We start from the raw sequence: 23,129 nt of genomic DNA on the forward strand, positions 1-23,129 counted from the left end.
GGCATGCGTTGTTGTAAGGTGTCCATGTGGCCAAAAAATGATAAGAAACAAACGTATTTTCAAATGGTTGCCCTTGTTCCGCGTATGAGTTCTTTCCTATCGTTTTTCAGTTATTTTACTAAAATTCTACATCTTTCATGCTGGTGGCATTGATCCCTGTCTCAATCAAAAACCTCCATACAATGTTCACTGTTTTTATAAGAAAACCCATCTGAGCCTAAATGAATTGCCCTTCATGTAATCACTTACCCATACTCTGATCCACCAATCAAATGATCCTAATCGTATAGACCATTTTAAGATCAAGCAAACAATCTGCAATACAGAAAACACCATCAAAACAGAGTGGTGGGTCTGCTTCGATGTGCATATACACTCAATTTCTGTGTATAGTTTATACACAACCATTCTTCCTACTTCAGTGTTTATCAAATTGCAATCTGATGTCAGAGTAAACTCATGCAAACAGAGATACATTTAAAATGTAGATGTTTCTACAACCATTTTGATTTTGGAGAGGTAGATGCAAGGTTACCAGAGCGGGAATCGAAGGCTCCCAGGGAAGAATCCTACTCAAAGTTGCCAGAGCGGGAATCGAAACGGGAGTCGAAAGCGGGAATCGAAGGCTCCCAGGGAAGAATCCTACTTCCTTGGGTAGATGTCATTTTGGCTAATTCTATCAAATGTTGTACAGAACAAGACACCAAACACCAGCTGCTAGTAGTTTCTATAGGGCAGATAATTTATGAAAAGAAAATTCCTACAGATCTATATTATTTATACATAGCATGTAATACACAGGATGATTAATTGTTTTGCAGAGAAGAAAATTGGGAGATGATTTAGAGGCATGATTAGTTTAGCAGAGAATAAATACCACTGTCATGTGTGTGTTGGTTTATCTTCATCATGCCTCCACTTCTCGGCCAGCAGCTTCGAGATTTTCTTCATCGTCTTCTTCAGCCTCCTCGGCTAGCTTGGTCAGCTCTTCTTGGACCATGAGTTTTATAGCCGATTTTCTAGGTGTAAGATCTGTACGGAAATGGCGAGCTGGAGAAGGTAGAATTTCATCAGAAATGCAGAAGTATCTAAAATCAAAATATAAAATTGGGGTCAATGGGGCGAACCAAGTTGCTTGAGAATGTCGGTGAATGTTGCCTGAGGAACAAGAATGACAAAATACAGAGTCAGGAAAATTAGTTGTCTAAGTAGTTATTTTCTGTATAATAAAGTTTTAAACACCAAGCCTTCTCAAGAACTTCTTTAACATATATCGCACCGTGTTAAAATCGACTTCTTTTAGTATTTCACAGATGGTCTTCCTTAATTCCTTTGCACTAGGACCAGATTCCACTTTCAATTTAGATCTTTCCTTCCCTTTCGTCTCCTTTTTACCTTCATGAAATCCCGAACAATTTCAGATAGCAGTCAGCATAAATGAATAAAAAAACAGACTCGTACCATTTCTAATGTCGCTTGCTCAAATTAAGAAGTGTGGTTAGTTTATGAAACCAAAACAACCACTGATTTGGGCAAATTGAGAAGCTTGAAACCAAACCGAACCACACTTTAAAACAAATAGGGAGACCATTAAGATGAAGGAACAAGTATTACCAGATTTTTCCTTAGGGCTAGCTTTTGTTGCAGTTGAGTATTTTGGAGCTATGTCCTCACTCTTCTTCTTCCGCGAGAAGACCTTTGGGCTTGTATTACTAATGCTATTGGCCTTGGAGTCCTTGGAAGGTGTTTTGGAGGGGCTTTTTGTGGGTATTGCAGCAGGTGCTTTCTTTGGAGTCGTCACTTTCTTGGCATTAGCCTTCCCAGTAGAGCCTTTATTTGATGACTTCTTTGAGCCTTGTTTTCCCTTTTCTGAATCTTTATCGTCCTCATCTTCAAACTCATCTCCATCTTTGTCACTTCCAGAATGCTCGGGCACTTCATCCTCATCTCTATTGGCTACGCCGTTCTCATTTCCTTGATCTTCTCCTTCACCTTCATCTTCTGTTTCCGGAGCAGTGATCTTTTCTTTTGCTTTCGGAGTGTCGTCACTCGTTCTCTGTTTCTGTGGAATATAAAAATAAACGCCATGTGAAACAAACAAGAGAAACAACAATAAAACAAAATAATGTAATGCCATAAAGCAACCATCCACAAAGCTTTGCTCCAATGAAGATAATATGAAAATTATAGTGTCAAGATCAGTAATATTTAAGGGATTCGCTAGCCAATTTCGCGGAAAGCCATTTCGCGGCTGACTTTGGCATGTGAGAACAGCCACCTCAGATGAATTAAATGAATAAGACAAATCTGCCAAAAAGTCAACCTATGTGGCTGTTCTCCATGAAATTGGCTAGCAAATCCCAATAAGTAATCCTACATACAAGAGCATTTATAATAATTTGAACCCAAATGCTGGCGCTAAAAATCCATACATAAAATTCAAGATGCCCAACAAAATAAGACATCTAGAGATTGACACATAATGAATAGATTGGACAGCTTTTGAGCAGGGATAGATCTGAGATACCTTAGCTGAGCGCTTTGCAGTTGTGCTTACAGGCTTCTTCGAGGCACTTGTTATGACTGTCCTTTTGCGCTTTCTTTTGTTTGACTGGCAACATAATAGGTAAGTTTAATTTTCAAAAAATAAAATAAAATAGTAGGTATGAATTAAGATAACAGTCCAAGGCTACAAAGTGGTTGCTTTTAGATAACATCTAATTCAAAGAAGATTTACTTAAAGACAAACCTGCTCTTTCTCTGCAAGTAAGACGTCAGTCATAGCATGAGGAGCCTCCATAAAGTCCAATAGCTTTGCCACAAGATCTTCCTACATGTACATCACAAGGCACATAAAGTCAAGGTTTGAAATTTCAGTTTCAGTATCGGTTTTGGCCTTGGCCGAAATCGAAATTTCGGCTGAAATGCCAAAATTTCAGCCGAAAGTCCGTAAAAATCGGAAAAAATATAAAAATCCGGAAAAACTTAAAAAAAAAAGAGAGAGAGAGGTAAATTTGGCCAAATTTCGACCGATATCCAGGATGGACACCGAACAGGGTACTTTCGGTGTCGAACCAGGCCAAAATCCGATCGACCGAAATTTCAAACCAGGCATAAAGTGACATGATCAGCCTCAGTAGTGTTGCAATGACAAGTTCTTACTAGCCGAAAAGTGTTGTGCCAATAAGTAGCCGTAATGAAATAAACCAACCTTCCTCGCTGTAGTTTTCACAACAGGTATATCAAGCAGATCGCAAAACTCCAACAGTTTTTCTTTGACACATTTATCAAGTTTCTCTTTCATTTTCATTTTTTGCTTTTCCTGTAGTGAAATTAAAAGATAAATTATGAAGCTGAAATATGCAAGTGGACATGCCATTCATCACTGTCATTCCATAAAGCTCAGTATGTCAAATAAACCAGGTAGCAGACACATAAGAATGGACAGAGCATGCTCATTTCCACCACCCCAATAAGGATGTCGAAAAACAACAAGGGCAAATGGAAAGACCAGGTTGCTTCCCTGAGTTTTGAGTTTCTTACCGCATCATGCCATGCAAAGCCAGAGAATTGGGAAATGTTACTTCTGAATTGAATTGCCTGCAATACATATGCATGAATAATCTTTTGTCAAGAAAGCAGAGTTGCATAATATACGAATTTTGGATAAAGATTTATAACAGAAACCAAAAATGAATTTAAAAGCTAAAAAAATTAACAAAATATATCAATTTTCGATAAATAATTATAACAGAAACCAAAAATGAATTTGAAAGCTAAAACAATTAAAATCACATTATTTTTAAAAAGAAAAAAAATCCAAGTCCCCAACCTCATTCAAATGAATGAAATTAGGCTATCAGAGCTACTTCTGTCATCTACGAAAATCAGTACAGTTACAGTAATTATTGCCCAGAGAAGTGGAGGGTCCAATAGCAACTGGGAACATGATGTAAAGCATGTGTATTCCTGGACTATTCAATGGAAATTTGTTTTTTGTTTCGATTTTGTGGTTTAGTGGTTGATATTAGTACCAGTTTGGTAGGTTCAGTAGACTTGCCTAGAATTTGACATTTCTCTAGAGTAAATTAGCAGACCTTGTTGGATAACCTTACCATTGAGTGCCATTCTCTCAATGTTGTCATACGGGTGAAAGATGGGCTCAGCTATCCATGGAGGTTCGCAGATGCGATTGAGGAGATTCACAATTTGCTCAAGGGTCAAGACATTAAGGTTCGTCACGTTTGACGATCACCCAACTAGGATGCAGCTCAGCTAGCTCTTTGGAGAATCAACAGAGATGATATTATGAATTGTGATTATCTTCCTCAAGAATTTTTCCAGCTTCCCTGACTATGCTTCTTCTGTTTTGGTTTAGTTAGTTGTCACTTCCCTTTGTTTTAAGACCTCAAACTTCTTGTTCTTATGCTCCACTTAATAAAATTATAATTAAAAAACCGTCGACAAGTTTGATGGAGGATTAGAGCGAAATAATTTCCTTGAATGGGTCAATTCCATCGAAAACTTCTTCAAATGGAAGGATCCTAGTGAGATTGACCAAAACAAATTTGTGGGAACAAAATCTGGGGACACGCTTCCTTCTGGCAAAAGCATATCAAGCAGGAAGAGAACCAAAAAGGGAAGTAATAACTACCTACATGGGACAATTTTTAGGCAAAATTGAAGATCACATTCTTACCAAGGGATTTTGATCAAACCCTTTATGTTAATGGAGGAGCCCAGCCATTGTACATGCCGGGAGAGGAAGTAAAGAAACCACACGCATTCGGCTCCCTCCGAACTACAGATGCATTTTGATCTAATACCAGAGCTCATATGTCCATATCTGATATCATAGTTTACAATAAATTCTAACCTTACGAGCTCCCTGTCCTTTCGGGAAACATTATTTTTGTCCCTTTAAGCCGGGGAGGGTTTTTTAACATCTAGAAGTCCCAGGGAAGGGAAGTACTCTGGCGATCTCCAGGCTAGCAAAAGACAAGCCCATCACTTTGCACATTTCTGGCATGTGCAATTCAAACCGGCTCTTTGTTCTTACTGAGCTAAGGAGTCGTTTTTTTTTTTTGGAAAATTGACTTTTATTATTCAAAGAAGAAAACAACCAGGGGACAAGATGACCCCACGAACATCAGATACAGCCCCGCCGTGGAGCAAAACAGGAGAAAATACAACGCTTTTACAAGTCGTTTACAAACCCCGCTATCACTGGTGCAATGAAAATGGACATGGATTCCCTCAATACACCCTCTTTGGCCAAACGATCCGCCACCTCGTTCATCGATATCTTCCTATGTTCAATTGACGGAAGAAGTTCACGCACCAGATCACTTATTTCAGTGATAAAGTTTTGCAATCTCCAAGGTCCGTTTTGGTTTGTAGTTGCCCAAGCAACAGTGTTAGAAGAGTCCCCTTCTACTATTAACGGTCCCAACTTATTCTTTGAAAACTATTTGAGCCCAAAAAGGAGTGCTCTTACCTCAGCCTCATTAGCGTCACAAACTCCCACCGGTCCAAAGAAAGTCATCACTATTGTCTCCTTACTATTCCGAATAACAGCACCAATCCCCGCCTTTCCAGGATTACCTATCGAGCTTCCGTCGAAATTCATCTTGAACCAACCCGGCGGCGGGGGTTTCCATTCTGGTGCAATATTTTCCTTGACCTTCTCCCAAATTATAGAGTTCCAATTCCTAAAAATATCCCCTATTGTATAACTGATTCTCATTTTATCTTTGATCCATGAAATCAATTCAATTTTGATCTGCAAGATGACCCAACTCAACCTCCTTTCCTTGTCTTCAAAGATCCGATTATTTCTTTCCGTCCAGATGTTCCATACAATAACATAGCTAAGGAGTCTCACAGTGATCATACCAATGAGACCACCAGATACGTTGCTCGGCAGGGTTAGTCACATCCAGCGCCAAGGTCTCATTAGATAATGTGGAGCTATGGTAAGACACATCTACCGAGACCCTAGTATCAGGGGGCGACCATCTTAATCAGCAGCTAGTTGACAAGGACCAGCTTAGAATTGAAATCCTCACAGCTAGGGCTGCAACAGGGTCGGGTTTTTCAAAACCCTAGCCCAAACCTGGATCCCATTATCTCGGCCCTGACCCGCCCTGACCCTGAGTTAGGGCCGAAAACCCTCAACCCATTGCCAGCCCTACAGGGCTCAGCGCGGCCCTGACCCGCCCTGATTGGGCAGGGCCGGACCTGGCTGGCCCTGATTGACCCTAGTGAAAATACATTTTAAGAGTGCAAAAATAAAGCAACCACATATCATATAGAACAAAATGATCAATAAACAGAGAAGGGGAACAAAATAAGACAATATGAATTCAACAACATGACGGGCAGCAGAGACAATTAACAATAATAATCTAAAGAAACATCAATCCAAGATAATAGAAAACATTAGCAAAAGAAACATGCACAGATGGTTCAATTCTATAATAGAAAACTTAGGGTCGGGCCAGGTCAGGATGACCCGAGGTATTAACCCAAAACCCGATCCGTCCCGACCCTGAGTCAGGGCCTAAAAAATGAACCCTGAGCCGCCCTCAGGGTTGGAAAATCCAGCCCAGACCATGTTCGGGCTCAGGGCGGGTCAGGGCGGACAGGGCCAAACTTGCACCCCTACTCACAGCCATCTATCTTATACACCCCAGGAAGAGGTGCACAAGACTCAGAGCACTTATGGAGGTTGATCTGTCAAGAAGGTTTTGAGAACCGTAGCTCATGAACACCTCATGAACACCGAACACACCATTCAAGGAGGTCAATGAGGATTCCATGTAATTTGACGCCACAAGGATTAGAGAAGCCACACCTAAAGCCGCTCAAACTTTTCGACCTCTTTGTAAAGCGGAACCCACATTCGTGGTCAGAGCTGATATTTCTTAGAAGGCCATGATTGGTCCACAATAATTCCCGTCCTTTGGTTCTTAGAAGGGCTCGGCCCACGGCTCTCTACTACCCACTCCGAATCTGGGTTGGGAAGATGATATCCCTCTACTGGTTGGGGCACAGGTGTGGCCCCCACTTCAGTCCTCTCCTGGAACCTCTCCCCCAAATTGCAATAGCCATGGTTTTCCATGGAACATCTGTTGTTTGTCGAGGACCGCCCACATTGGAACACTTCTCAATTTGACATTCTCCTGCCTATGTCCATGCTCACCCTCCGTTAAGGCAGGGAGGGAGACAACAACAACCATTGTTTGTGGAAGCTGATCACCCAAAACCATTAGGTCCAGGAATGCTGGGTTCACGGTATCTACACCCTCCGCGATGTACAGACCCCAGAGTGGCAAACACTGAACTTTGGGATCAGCTCAGCTTCAGTCTAGGGTCCCCAAATACAGTACCATCTCCTTCATGATTGTACCCAAGGGCCGAGTTTGCCACTTTGCCACTGAACTTGTTCAGCTTGACTCAGTCCGATTCTACCCGACCAGGTTTCTGAGATGGCGAGGCAACTCACCAGCAAGGGTTTAAATTTCGGATTTCAGTGAGGACCGAAATCGAAACGTTCCGAAACCTAAATTGCCTAAATTTTGGTCGAAATTATGGAAATTTCTGCGAAATATTTGATAAAATATTATTTATTTATTCCTTTACAGAATTTCACCTGAAATTACCGAAATTTCGGGAGAAAAATATGGGATTTCGATATCTTCTACCGAATTTCGACCGAAATTTCAGGATTTTGGCTGAATTTTCGGTTTCGATGAGGACCGAAATTTAAAACCTTGCTCACCAGCACATCAACATGTGCTCTAGACACGCCTGATTTTACACTGATGACAGCCGACAAAACCCACAAATACCCTATATGAAAAATACATGTTTTCGCCTTTTATACGTCATCTTTTGCTATTCTTTCATTCTTTCTTATATTGATCAGAAGGGCTGATATTATATTTGAAACCTGCCAATTGTCGAGAAATATCCTTCGAACACAGTCTCTCTCATCCAGGCTTAATGATGCCAGCGAATTCAATCCAGCCGTGAAAACTGATTGATTTTGACAGCCAAAATTGTGTCAGAAATTTGACATGGATAACGTAGGGCCCAAGGACGGTGCACTGCTCGAAGATTCTCTTAGCTGTGTGGGCCTAGCCATGCCGAGCCAATGGAAAGTGCCACCTCATCATCCCCGATGTCTCCTTCCCAGCTACTCTACACCATCGTCGGAGTTTGACTGCCGAAAAAATATCAGAAACCTTCTCTTAGTTCTGTACCTTCCCATGTGACAAATCTCGTTCAAGCATCGTTTGACCCTCTAGCCCAGTGACCACCTCGGCCATTACTTCTACAGTAAATCAGGTATCTCCTACTTTCAATCTCACCAACTTGTATAATCTCCTCCACTCCGTGGTGGGGATCTTCACTCTTAGTCGATCTATTCTCCACCACATGATTGAAATCATGCCTACCCCTAAGACCCAACCGAAAGTAGATCCAATGGACTTCTTCAGCTTAGGCATGCAATGGGATGCCTAAAACAAAGATCCAAGTAGTGAACAGCCCTGTTTGACATGCAGGGTACCACAGGTAAAGTCGTTGCAATATCCACCACCAACCCTCGCTTCCCCTACCAGATTGTTGATCCTAGTGGCTTCCTTTTTGTCGGCTAGCACGAAGAGGTATGATCCAAGTTCCTTCACCTCCACTTTTTCCATATGTCAGCCATTTGTTAGCGGTCCACTCGGTCCACTCCTATAGGACTCTCGGATCAAGCTCTCGCTCGTCCACTTCACCTACCAGGCATTTTATCAATTTTTTCTCATCAGCTGCTGTAGGGTTTATGACAATCTAAGCTTCCTCTCTCCCTATTATTTTTGCAAAGCTCCGCATCTTCTCTTGGTTCTCATCTACACTTCGCAATGCCGCTTGGCCTCATTGTACCCCTCCCACTTTGATTCGGTTCAGCACACTTTCTTTCTTACCTTCAAAGCCTATTAAATTCTCTCCCTCTTTTAGGTCTTTGTTCCTAAACGGTTCTGGTCTAGAACTTTGCACAAATCTTGCAACGACACCTGAAACTATAACTGGGGAACTTGCATCTCAAGCCCTTTCATCTACCTCTTCTCTCATCCTTCCTAACTTTTTCTATTTTTTCCAACCTTCTATAAGTTCTTTTTTTAACTTCCTCCCATTATCTTCCTAAAACTTTTCAAGGCTCACATCATGGAAAGAAGTCTCAAGACCCTCCCTACCACCATGCTATGCATATCCTCTTCTAGTTTGTCAATCTCCTTGATTCTTATCGCGCTGTAGTAGGTTCCGGTAAAGAGAGTACAGGCCCCAACTTCACAAGATTCAAGTCGACATCAGGATTCACCTTCCTGGTGGCAACACTTCAGCTAGGCACTACTAGTTATTGTTGGATGTTCATAGTTTGCCACGCCGAGTGGGGAGGCTCCAAGACTAAATTTCATTATATAAACTTTTGAAACTAGATAACATGTATCAACTTGAAGTGAAGATGGCAGGACAATTGAGTTGAAAATCAATACAACGCTAACAGCTATTGTTATTGCCACGTGAGCAAGAGAGGGGCTATTGGAAGTCTAATGACGCAATGAGCGGGAATCAGGGGAAAAAACAAAGGAGACGAACCGCCCAAGCCCAAACAGACGCAATCCCGGCCTTGGAGAAGGTAGCAGCCAAGGAGACGAACATGACTCCCGTAACCATGCTCTCATGTTCAGAATTATATGCACCTGGCAAAGGAAATAAATAGTTTTCTAGTCTGAAGAGGACGACGCTACAGGATATCAGTGAATAGAAAAAAGAAGTGGAAGGAGGGCCAAATGCAATTCTAACACGGAATGGTTGGGGCCAAAATAGAATAGAAGCATGTATGTCCAATGCTAACGAACACCCTATTATTAATTATATGAACACTAGAGATAATACCACCAATAAGCAACCTGTTCAACAACCCTACCATAGGAGGAGCTAGAATTGCACCTGGTCGAGTTGAAATGCCTGCCCGCGCGCGTGCACGCACGCACACACACACACACAAATTTTCATGGCGGGTGGAAAATAAACCCACTGGAAAATTCTAATTTTTTGAGGTTTCCTTTATTATATTTAAGTTTTGTTATTCCTATTTGAATAGTAAAGCTCTCTAGTTCTTTTTTCCAACAAGACTTCTACATATCCCTTCAAAGGAGCTTTTATATGCTGTTAGCACATCGACGCAAGTATTTCAAAAAATATATATATAATGGGGCCCATGAACCAGACCATTCATTCGTTGGGATAGGTTGTGCCACAAAAATCATTTCCAGAGGATACCTATTCCTAACCCTCCACAGACCGGATTGCTAGGATTAGACAATGGAGTCGATCTTCGGGGTATGACCTATCTAAGTCAGGGCCCAACAAATGAATATTTTGGATCATTGAACCATGTGAGCCCCACTGTATTATTTTAAAAATACTGGGACCTACATCTGGACACCATATAAAAACTCCCTTTAAATATACAAACAATGGTCATATTAGCCATTCCATTCCTTAGATTTTTTGAGTCCTGATGGGAATTTTACTTCTTTTCTGAGACTTGAGGCTGCATCATTAATAAAGCTAAGTATATATCATCAATTGTTTGAGTTGTATTATGGAATTAAGAAACATATCGAATGAATGTCAAAAAAATATAGACGAAGAGGGATTGGCAAACAAAATATGATGAAGATTTGAATGAGGTTACTTTATGGATGAAGGGGAAGTTTTTATCATACGTTGAGCTCTATCCGTTTCAAGCAAAGAAGAAAAGCAAGATGGTTTTCTTCAAGCATTTTCTGGACTATGTTTACGATGACCAGAAAGGAGTACAAGGTAGCATTTGATGGTGGATGTTGTGAGAATTCCTTGGTGAAGGAAAATACTGGATAAGGTGAAATTTGATTGTGAGAAGCAACCCCTTCCATACAAAAAAGAAACAAAAACAACAACTCATAGATTGGCAAACACAATTGAAATCATTCACATGAATCTATAATTATTAAGAGCTTCATTCCTCTCAATGACAGGATTGTGATTTACGATAAATTAGTTATTTAGAAGTTAATATAATTCAAGACTTGATAGATTGGTAAGACTAAGAAAACTTCCCCAAGTAGAATTCCAATACTTTGTTTGAGATTTGTATAATAAAGGTGTTGAGAGTAAACATGGAAGGAATATAAATGTGCATTTCTAATTTCCTTTGATAGTTTTGCTCAGGTTTTGAAAAAACAAACAAACTCCAACCAAGCTCTTTTAGTGCTGCAGTCTCCTCATTCATGTTTGAATTTTTTGAATCCATCTCTCACTATATCAGGACACCTAAAGGAAAGAAGCTAATTTAAGAGCACCTGAAGCACAATTAGCATGACAACATTTAAAAGCATTTTAAACATGGAAGTTACAGAAACATATGGTGTCAGCAACGATAAATTAAACCTGTCCAAAATTTGAATTTAAACAAAACAACCATCCAAGGCATATTCTGAATTACCTTTCCTCTCCTTCCGAAAAGAATCATGTGAAGCATCTTAACAATATCATCAGTTTTCCTTCTTGATAACTTGAACGCCACTGAAATGGTACCAAATACAAGAATTGAACTTGACCCTTTCATTGTTCCATGAGAACATCCATCATATCTCATATAAAGAAGTAAAGAACTACTAAGTAACTGATAAATTGAATTAATGGTGGTTAAATCAAATTCAAATGCAAAGAAAAAGGACAAAATAAAGTCAAAAGAGGGTTTTATCACACAACAAAACAAGCCTCCTAATGAAAAGTGCTCATGCAAAAGGCATATCTCAAAAGGTGTCTTAGAAACTTCTTAGTTTGGGAGTTGCATGCCGGTGGGCTTGCCGGAAACTTTAGGAGGGATAAGATCGCTGAACTAGTTGGGGTCAATTTTACTAGCCATCCTTGAAGAGGGATGTCGTGTGGATTGTGTCCCACTGCCGCACATACCAATTAGGTAAAGCTAGGAAGCATAACACTAGCTTGTGCATGCCATTTACCTATTCTACACACTCTGTGGCATGTTAGTATGGATTTTGTCCTTGAGATGCCTAGGACAGCTAGAGGACATGATTCCATTCTTGTTGTGGTGGATAGATTTTCACAAAAAAAGCTCATTTCATTCCTTGTAACAAAACTTACCTACCTCCATTGTATCAGACAGGGATGTTAAATTTGTTAGTTATTTTTGGAAGACACTTTGGAAACTCTTTGAAACTATCCCTAGACCAATGATCAAACTAAGGTCATTAACCGTAGTGTAGGTGACTTGTTGAGTTGTTTGGTAGGTGATTGTCCGGGTACATGGCATTTGTTATTGCCTAATGTTCAGTTTGCATACAATAAATACGGTTAATAGTTCTACTGGTAACAGTCCCTTTGAGATTGTTCATGGAGTCACCCGTTGGCAGCCCATTGACCTAATCCTTCTACACCCTGATTCTCATTCATCTGATTTAGCTGATTCTTTTGCCAAACACATCCATGATTTAGCTGATTCTTTTGCCAAACACATCCATGATTTGCACGTTGATATATGCCATAAATTTTTTAGTAATATATGTTGAGAGAGAAATGTGAGAAAAGAGAAAAAGTGAGTTAGGGCTTCTCCCCCTAACTCATTTATTTATAATATAATAAAGAGATGTACAATGACTAAAATGCCAATAGGCATATAGGCTTATTCTAACACTCCCCCTCAAGCTGGAACGTATAAATTATACATTCCTAGCTTGTTACATATATCACTAAGCTTGGAGTTATTCAATGGTTTTGTGAACATATCTGCCAACTGTTCTACAGAACGAGTGAATACAGCGCGTATCTCCCCTTTCTGAATCCTCCGACGAATGAAATGACAGTCGACTTCGATATGTTTAGTTCTCTCATGGAAGACAAGATTTGTCGCAATATAGATGGCTGCCCTGTTTTCACAATATAACTGTGAAGGAGAGGGAAATCCAATACCAATCTCAGTTAAGAGTGACCCCAACCAAATAATCTGAGTCGTAGTATGCGCCATGGCTCTATATTCTGCTTCTGCACTCGATTTCGCAATGACATCCTGTTTCTTACTTCTCCATGAAACCAGGTTACCTCCAACAAAGGTACAATACTCGATAGTCGATCTCCTATCCGCAGAAGATCCAGCCCAATCAGCATCTGAGAACCCCTCAATCCGTGTATGACCATGCCGTTTGAATAGTAATCATTTCCCTGGAGCACCCTTCAGATACTTGAGAATTTGAACCACTGCGTTCCAATGAGATATGCGAGGAGAGATCATGTACTGGCTAACTACCCCAACGGCATAGGATATATCAGGACGAGTAACGGTAAGGTATATGAGCTTGCCCACAAGTCTTCTATACCTACCAGGATCTTTCAACAAATCACCCTCTTCTGGAACCAATTTCACATTTGGATCCATGGGTGCAACTACTGGTTTCACACCAAGATTTCCTGTCTCTTCTAACAAATCAAGAACATACTTCCTTTGAGATAAAGATAAACCACGAGAGGAGTACGCAACTTATATCCCAAGAAAGTATCTGAGACGTCCCAAGTCCTTTGTTGCAAATTCATTTTGTAAGAAGTCTTTCAATTTTTTAATTCCCCCTGAGTCACTGCCTGTAACAATGATGCTATCGACGTATACAATCAACATAATGCATCCTGCTAAGGACTGATAGCTGAATACAGAGTCATCTACAGCACACTGTTTGAGACCAAACCTCATAACTACCTCACTAAATCTACCAAACCAAACACGTGGTGACTGCTTTAACCCATAAATCGCTTTTCTGAGTCGACAGATAGATGAGGACAACTCCCCCTGAGCAACATAACCTGGCGGTTGCTCCATATACACTTCTTCAAGTAGGTCGCCATGCAGAAAGGCGTTCTTCACATCTAGCTGGTGAAGAGTCCAACTATTATTAACGACGAGGGAGAGTAGAACACGGACAGAAGGCATCTTCACAACTGGAGAAAACGTCTCATGGTAGTCTACACCGAATATCTGAGTGTAACCCTTTGCCACCAGACGTGCCTTTAGTCGATCAACCGTGCCATCAGGAAGATACTTAAGGGAGAAGACCCATCGGCAGCCAACTGGTCGAGCGCCGGCAGGTAGAGAGACAAGATCCTTGTGTTGTTGGACTGAAGAGCGCCCATTTCAAGGTCCATTGCAGCCCGCCAGCCTGGGTGGAGGAGAGCCTCATCCAAAGACTGTGGTAACACAGCAGAAGACATAGAAAAGACAAAGCTTTTGAAAGGGAGAGTTAGACGATCATAAGAAACGAAATTAGAAAGCGGGTGAGCAGTAGAATGGGAAAGAGTACGGGAAGCAATAGGAGAATCAGATACCTGAGGAGGGGGTAAGAAGATCTCTGCCTGTGAGGACAATTTCTCGGCTTGCGAGGGACGTGCCTGCTGTGGACGACGTTTATATTGGGTTGTAGTAGGGGTACGAGCTACCCTGGGAGCACACGAGTCGACTTGTCCAGAAGGACAAGCAGGAGGATGTGCAATAGGAGTAGTAGGAATGGGAGATAGCTCAGGAAGAGAAATAGTCACCTCGGGTTCTGATCTGACATTGGAAGGACCAGAGGAAGAGCCAAAGAATGGTTCTTATTCGAAAAATGTGACGTCAGCTGATACATACCATCAGCACAGCCGTGGACTGTAGCAACGGTATCCTTTCTGGGTGCGAGAGTGACCCAGAAAAATACATCGTTCTAAACGATGATCCAGCTTATCACGGCCAGGACCCAAATGATGAACAAAACATACGCAGCGAAAGACGCGCAGCGTAAGGGAGAATGGGTCCTAATGTGGATAAACTATGTGAAATGGAGAATCACCGTGAAGCACCGAAGACGGAAGACGGTTGGATAGGAAACAAGCAGTGAGAATGGCGTCAGACCAAAAGGATTTAGGAACCTGCATCTCAAAGAGGAGTGTGCGAGCCACCTCAAGTAGATATCGCAGTTTCCTTTCTGCGACGCCATTCTGCTGCGACGTGTATGCACATGATGATTGATGAGGGATGCCATGAGAAGAGAGATAGTCCTGAAAGCCATCAGTAGTAGAGAAAAACTCACGAGCATTATCAGTACGCAGGCATTTAAGATTAGTACTAAATTGATTTTTTATTTCATCATGAAAATTTTTAAAAGCAGAGAAAACCTGAGAGCGGTCTTTCAGAAGATACAACCAAGTCATGCGTGAGTAATCATCAATAAAAACCACAAAGTACTGGAATCCATTATTTGATGCGAGAAGGACCCCATATATCGCAATGAACTAACTGAAATAAACTATCAACCCTAGTAACAACTCGGGAAGGGAAAGACACTCGATGATGCTTCCCGAGTTCACAAAACTGACAATGAAAATGAGAAATAGAACTAGGAACTAAAGATGTCTGTCGGAGACGCTGAAGGGAGGGGTGACCCAGTCGACAGTGCCACTGAAAGGCATCCACGGAACTGTGTAAGGCCGACGAAGAAGGGCTCCAGTCAAGACGGTATAGGCCATCCACCTCACGACCCGATCAAATCATCCTCCCAGTCGAAAGATCCTGAAAAAGACAGTAAGAAGGAAAGAATAAGATAGAGCACGACAAATTTTTGCTAATTTGGCTAACAGATAATAAACTAAAAGGAGACTTAGATACACACAAAACTACAGATAGAGAGAGATTAGGTGAAGGACAGGTGGTACCAATACCAGTAATAGGTGTAGTGGAACCATCAGCTAAAGTAATGGACTGAAAATCAGATGGAAATGAGCGAAAAGAAGAAAGCTGTGATGAGTTACCAGTCATATGGTTTGAGGCTTCTGAGTCAATAATCCAGGACCCAGAGCTAGAGAGTATCGTAGTGTGTGAACTACCTGGCCGGGCAAAGCCTCTGACAAAGACGCTGGAGCTCCTCATAGTCTGCCCTGGTGAAGGAGAATGAGTCATCAGCAGGAGTAGTGGCTACTGTGTCAGACGAACCAAAGGTGCTGAGGTGGGCTGATCGGGACGGGCGAAGCCTTGGATGCAGCATATAACAAGTCTCAATGACATGGCCATCACACTGGCAGTGGGTGTAATAAGGGCGACCACGCTCACTGCCAACACGGCCACCGCGTCCACGAGCCCGGGAAAAAGAACCACCACCCCGGAAAGGACGAGGACCACCACCTCCATCATATGCGGCAAGAGCCGAACTATCAGAAATAGGACGGGAGGGGGTCGCGCCAACACACTGCTAGGCGCGGAAATAGACCTCGCGCAACGAAGGAATATCTCCAGAACCAAGAATCTGATGGCGCAGATGTGTAAACTCTGGGCCAAGGCTCTCAAGATAGTGTACGACATGAATCTGTTCCCGTTGACGCCGGAGAACATGAACATCAGAGGTAAGGGGCATGAAGACATCAAGCTGCTGGCATAATGAAGTGAACTTCCCATAATGAGCCTCAAGTGACATGTCGCCACGACGGAGCCGCATTAGAGTAAGTAGAGCAGATGCAAGTCAGGTTCTCAGCCCCAGAATACGTCACGGCCGTGTGATCCCAGACCTCCTTCGCAGTCGGAAGAAGAATCATAGTAGAATAAATGTATGGAGTCATACTCTGCCATAGGAGACTCTGAATCAGCGCATCTTCCTGCTCCCAACGTGTATATAGAGGATCCTTTAGCGAGGGAGGATCCTCGCGAAGAAAGCGTACTTTACCCCGGCCAAGAAGATATGTCTCAACCGCAACCTTCCAGGGTAAGTAGTTGGTTCCATCAAACTTGGCAATATTCAACTGTGGATAGGAATTTTCCACATGTGCCAATTGAGAAGACGAAGAAGAAGCCGAGGGTGTGGATGAAGCACTGACCTCAATGGTCATGCTAGAGAAGGATCAACAATGCCGGGAGGATCCATACTGACAGGAAATGTAGAGAAACAGAGAAACCACGACCCATAGCAAAAAAAAAAATGAAAAACGAATAGACAGAACCAACTAATCCCGAGAGTTGATCATATGACAATATCCGAAGGAAAGGACAAGAAACTAGAGAAGTCCATAAAGGAACAGGAAGAGGGTTGGGAAAATGAAAGACAAAAAGAAAGAAAGAAAAGTGTTCAGCACATAGATGAGAAGAAGAAGGCTTCTAAATAATGAAATAGGTTTGGTTCGGTTGGAGTGAGCGTGGGTTGGAAATTGTGGGGAGGCTGACCTGGAATTGGTCTAAAACAGGGGACAGTGGATGGCGGGGCGAATCAGGTTTCCGAGAAAAACTTCCCCGGATTAATTTTCACGGAAAATTTTGGGGGGGTGCGCAAATCAGGTTCCCAGGAAAAACTTTTCCGGAATTAATATTCCTGGGAAATTTGTGTGGGGGGGGTGCAAATCCAGATTCTCGGTGGGGGTGTGTGTGTGTGTGGCCGGGGGGGGCAAATTTAGATTCCCGGCTGAAGAGGCGAGGGAGATAAATGGGTGGGGTCGTATTGGCTGTAGGAGACAGTGGAGGTGTGCGGTCGTATTGGCTGTCTGCGGGCAAGGGGCGGGTGGAGGAGAAAGGTTGGGGCGACAGAGAGGGGAAGAAGGGTTCGAGTAGGATAGTAGGGGAAGGGAAACAGAGAAGGAGAGAGAGGAACGAGGGTAGGGCTGAGCGAGACAGATGATTAGGGTTAGAGGTTGACGGAGAAGATGGCGGCTAGGGTTAGGTTTTGGATCAAGAACCCTAAGGTTCTGATACCAAGTTGAGAGAGAAAAGTGAAAAAGTGACTTAGGGCTTCTCCCCCTCACTCATTTATTTATAATATAATAAAGAGATGTACAATGACTAAAATGCCCATAGGCATATAGGCTTATTCTAACAATATAGACTATAAACCTATTGCTAATTTGCATCGTAGGAACCTTGAATTTAATGAATGGGGGCTATGTCATGCTTCATGTGCGCCCTAAGCACTATCCCTGCCATTCGTACAAAAAGTTACATGCCCAAACTATTGGTCCTTCTTGTATCATTCGTAAGTACAACCCTAATGCTTATTTAATTAACTTGTTGATATGAATATTAGTGTCATCTTCAATGTAGAATACCTTATTACTTATCGAGGTACCTCCTTTGAGCTCCCTACTCTGTTGACAGATGTTTCTACACAGGGATGGAGCCAGAAATTTACTCAAGGGGGGAAAAGTATGGTTGCTATAGCAGGTTAGGGCCAACCATTCTACACTTCATGTTTTGATACATGGGGCCTACCATTTTACACTTCATGTTTTGATAGGTGGGGCAGCCCGACTATGTCCCCCCAACCAATGCATAAGGTGGACCACACAATTTAGACCTCATACTTTGATGTGGTTGGGCCCACTATTTACACCTCATGTTATAATGAGTGAGGCCAACTATTTTACACCCATGCATAGCATGGCTAAAGAATGGTAGTGTTTTAATAAATCCCATGCCCCCTAAAAAGGATGGCTTTCTGCTATGAAAATCCCAATAATTTTCTAGATTTTAAATGTTGTGCACATGAAGTCCAGTATTTTTCAAAAGGTATTATGGAGCCCACTTCATAGGATGATCCCATGGTTTTAAATTTCACCCGAAATGCCAAAATTTCAACCGAAATTTCGGATTTAAGCCGGGACCAACACCGAAAGTACACATTTCAGTGTTGTTCAGCTGAAGTTTCTGATAAATCATCTCCATAGATGATACTATCCCTCTAATCTATAGAGGTTTCTATAAAGGGCAATCCCATTATAGATCTGAGGGTTAGGGTCATCCTATGGAGATGATTTACCAAGTGCAACGTATTTACATTGTGGCCCATCAAATGAACAATTTGGATCATCCTATGAAGTGGGCCAACAGTACTTTTTGAAAAAAATTGGACTTCGGTTACCTGTTTAAGTTATCTCTAGAAGGGTCATCCTTCACCTTTGTTCGTTTTATCAGAGAGAGAGAGAGAGAGAGAGAGAGAGAGAGAGAGCTAAAAATTTTGGATAATTCTTTGAAGTGGGCCCACTGTTACATCAGGAGAGCGGAATTGACACGCACACACCTTATAAAATCTCGTCAAAGAGTCATCTTTGGTGGGATCTTGTAGAGAGAGAGAAAGAGAGATGAAAAAACACCAATATGGAGAGTGGAATTGGCACCCAAACCTAATAAAATCTCAGCAAAGCCAAAGAGGAATATCCTTGGTGGGATCTTAGAAAGAGAAAGAGAGCCAAGAAAAATGCTAACTTACGAAAAAAATTCAAAGCTTTAGGGGAAAATCAAAATTTCGAGGGGAGGGGGCGTGATTGCCTCTAGCTTCGTGACTGTTTCTACAAGCCGAAGTGCTAGCTCTTCTGTTCCAATCTCGGTGCTTGTCATTCCACCTATCTCGTAGCCTCATGCAGACCATATTGAGACGATGCATGCCAATGAGATTGTCGCTTCAAGCTATGGCAGATTCTAACATTATCTTGTTAACTGGCGTCGTCTACCCGATTCAGACTCCACTAGGATTATATAGGATGAGCTTCGGTGCTAACTCTTCTGTTCCAGCCCTGGTGCCTATTGTTCCACCTATCTCGTAGTTTTATGCCGACAAGACATGGTTTTAAATTTCGGTTGAAGCCAAAATATTTCGGTTTCGGCACAAACCGAAACGAAATTTACATGAAGTCGTTCCTTTACAAGATTTCGCCGAAATTTTACTAGAATTTCACCGAAATTCTGAAATGTCGATGAAATATCGCCAAAATTTCGGTTGAAATGAACTGAAATTTCATTTTTGGATTTTTTTACAAAATTTCCACCAAAATTTTAAAAATGTACACCGAAATGTTATAATTTGCACCGAAATTTCAACCATGCCGCCGAAATGTGAAATTTCATTTCTGGACGTTTTATTTTAAAAATATATACCGAAATGTTATAATTTCCACCGAAATAGCCGAAATTTCAACTGAAATCGCCGAAATTGACACTGAAATTTTAGACATTTAGGTCGAAATTAAAAAAATAAACGAAATCATAATCATATTTTTACATGATTTTGGCAGAAATTTCGACCCGAAACCCCGAAAGGTTTCGGTGGTGGCAGAAACCGACACCGAAACCAAAATTTAAAACCTTGCGACTAGATTGAGACAATAATTGCCAATGAGATTGTCACGTCACGACATGACAGATTCTAGCATTATCTTGTCAATTGGCGTCGGCGGCCCGATTTAGACGCCACTTGGCTTACAGAGTTGGAGCTTCGCCACCTTGACCCTGACTTCTTGGAGCAGTACCGCCTTCTTCACTCTCCGGAGGAGAGTTTTTTTCAGCCAAGAAGAAATGATAGAAATCATAGGCGCCCACTTCAAACTTATTCTAGGCACGGTTGCAAGCCCGTTGGGCCCAATAAGTGGCATAATTGCCCTTTAGATATTTTACTTTATTTTATTTTTTTCTATCGATTGCTTTAAATTGCCCATATATATAGGGGCTGATGTATTGGACGTTCAATTTTTGTATAATTAATTAAGAGCACATTTCCTCTCCTCTTATGATCTCTCTCTTCCCTCTTATTTTCTTCTTCCCCTTTCTCTTTCATCTCTTTGTCTTCCGTGCTCTCCGACACCGTTCTTCATTCCCTTGCATGTTAGTGAACTTTTCCACCTAAACCTTGTACCCTCAAAACCTTGCTCTAACACTTATATGTTACCATGATTGAGCTAGCAAAACCAGAACATCCACTAAACAGTATGAATCCTAAGAGTTGAGAAAGCAAATGTGGAAAGACCAGGAAATGATGCAACATAGCGTGTAAGCAAAGGAAGAAATAACTGAGGTAGAGAGGCACATGTTGCAACTGTCACTCAGGTAAAATTTGACCATTAGACAACAGTATGATTTGGACTCATACAGTAGCAATTAAGATGGCACCAGTAAACTACTAGAAACAGTTCTGTCCCTTCCTCAAAAAATAAGTGATGGCGGTTTGTTCCAAGTATATCCTTCAGTCTGAATTTATGGCAACTCAGTTTTAAAAAAAAGTATGATTCCAAAAGAATGAGTGAAAATAAAAATTACAAGCAGATAAACGTAGCTTACGGATGGAAAAGAAATATTAACAACTATGATTGCCGTGCTTATTCACAATATATGACGAGCCTCCGTTAAAAAATTAATGCGCACAAAAAAAGGGAGTAAATAGATCAGTTCAGAAGTATACCATTTGGAATATCTTTTAGAGGTGTGCCTCGGCCCTGCAAGAGGCAAAAGGGGAAGACAATCTCAGCATGACATGCATGCAGAATTCAGTCTGAACAAACAAGGAACCACAAAAATAGACAAAAGAAATACCTTGTCAATTTGGAACTCCTTAAACGGTTCTTTCTCAATCGAAGCCACCAACCTCTCAACAGATTTTCTTTCGCGTACAGGGCGATCCATAAAGGAAGCAACAGGTGTACTCAAACCTTTGGTCTTCTTATCATCCGCTTCTTTCTTCATTGTTTCCCCTTTCTCAGCATTTTCCTTATCTGTCTCCTTGGTATTTGCTTCTGACTCAACTATTTTCTCATCCACCTCCTTTTTCTTCACTTCCACTTTCTGGGTCTTTTTATAATCTACCTCCTTTTTGTCTGATCCCTTTTTCCCACCAGCTTTACGTTTTCTGCTCCGTTTATTTGATCGTTTCTCCAACTTACTCTCACCAGCCTTCTCCTCTCTCTTTTCGCTCTCCTCCTCCCCTTTTTCCACCTTACTCTCATCAGCCTTCTCCTCATTCTTTAGGCTCTCCTCTTCCTTTAACTCATCGTCTACCTCCATTCTAACAGACTCAGCTTCTTCTTTTTCGCTCACTTTCACTTCCTTCTGATCGTGACCCTCCTCCATTTTCACATCATCGGCTTTACCATCCTTTTTTCCTTCTTCTTTTACTTCTTCGACTCCATTTTTTCCCTCCTCTTTAATTTCAATAACAGTCTCACCCGTATTCTCAGTAGGATCAATCCCATTATCCGACGTCACAGCAGCTTCACACTCTGCCTCTGGTTCAACCATTTCTACTCTATAAATTCAAGTTTCAGCAACCAATGCAGCAACTAACAGCTCAAAACTCAAAACAAGATTAAGAAAAATTCCCCTGAAAAAAACAAACCATAGAAGCTCAGACGGATTCAATTCCAATTTTCTTCACCAAACATACATTAAAAAGATAATTTCAACTAAACCTTGCGTACTATAATAAGGCCCTCATGGATAAATGATATGATTATGGTTAATCTCGATGGATATTATCATAAATTGAAGGTTCCTCAATGTAAAAATTGAATACGTGGGTTCAAATTATCTTTTTTATGGTGTAAAAAAAAAAAAGGAAAACAGAGAATTTCAGAAAGGGGAAAAATCAGAAAATCCAGAGACCTAAAACCTCGATCTTCGCCATTAAAATACATGTAAGCTTAAACCAGAACCTAAAATACAAAAAGAAAGACTAAATTCGAATAAAAAAGAAGTTTTTTTTTTTATCAAATTTATCTGAAATTACAAAACCCTAAGCAAAAGACAAGGAATTTCCGCCATTAAAGAAACTTTAAGAGAAAAAATTCTACAGATCAAAATTAATTAAAATAGAAGATAAGAAGATCGCCTTACAATTGAATTCGAGATCTTCACGAAATCAGAAAAAATCGAAGAGATTTGCGTTAAAAAGCTCTCTGAGTCTTACACTATAAAAAAGGGAGCTTTTTTTTCCCTCCTCGGACCTTTCTAGGGTTTTATAGTTCGGACTTCAAACATGGATTTAAATGGAGTTTAACTAAATTCCGTGTCGGATGATTTTTGAAATTTACCATGTCTTGATAATTGCACTAAATCATCTTGTCTTTTCTATTTTAACTGGATTCTTACTTCCAGAGCTTCTTGGGAATTGTGATAACCTTTTACAGCTGATTAAATAGTATAAGACAAGGTGATTTAGTGTGTTTATCAAAAATTAGGATTGTGAATATCATATTTGTATGACACTCTTTAATTTTGTCGTTTTGTACAACTTTTTCAAGATAATAGAATTTAA

At 41.1% G+C, this 23,129-nt stretch overlaps 1 protein-coding gene across 1 annotated transcript; it reads right to left on the reverse strand.

Annotated features, from left to right (window-relative positions):
- Positions 1-321: 321 nt before the first annotated feature.
- LOC143852059 (DEK domain-containing chromatin-associated protein 3-like) lies at positions 322-22,832 on the reverse strand. Its single transcript, XM_077361560.1, has 12 exons — positions 22,709-22,832; positions 21,413-22,196; positions 21,282-21,315; positions 11,543-11,622; positions 3,544-3,600; positions 3,212-3,322; positions 2,750-2,830; positions 2,528-2,611; positions 1,615-2,062; positions 1,280-1,395; positions 1,128-1,158; positions 322-1,050 (listed from the first exon to the last, which is right to left on the reverse strand). The coding sequence occupies exons 2-12, from the start codon at positions 22,112-22,114 to the stop codon at positions 908-910; spliced, it is 1,887 nt and encodes a 628-aa protein (XP_077217675.1). The 5' UTR covers positions 22,115-22,196; positions 22,709-22,832; the 3' UTR covers positions 322-907.
- Between the last annotated feature and the right edge of the window lie 297 nt (positions 22,833-23,129).

The sequence above is a fragment of the Tasmannia lanceolata genome, unplaced genomic scaffold (assembly GCF_043159265.1).
Source record: "Tasmannia lanceolata isolate RefF3 unplaced genomic scaffold, GAP_Taslan_0.1 ptg000018l, whole genome shotgun sequence".
NCBI classification, from domain to species: domain Eukaryota; kingdom Viridiplantae; phylum Streptophyta; class Magnoliopsida; order Canellales; family Winteraceae; genus Tasmannia; species Tasmannia lanceolata.

Excerpts from the sequence above, each read along its gene's own strand:
- LOC143852059 (XM_077361560.1), bottom strand. The coding sequence starts at position 22,114 with ATGGTTGAACCAGAGGCAGAGTGTGAAGCTGCTGTGACGTCGGATAAT. Across the intron at positions 21,316-21,412 it reads AGGAGTTCCAAATTGACAAG|GGCCGAGGCACACCTCTAAA; the intron begins GTATTTCTTTTG and ends TGCCTCTTGCAG. Across the intron at positions 1,051-1,127 it reads CGACATTCTCAAGCAACTTG|CTCGCCATTTCCGTACAGAT; the intron begins GTTCGCCCCATT and ends TACCTTCTCCAG.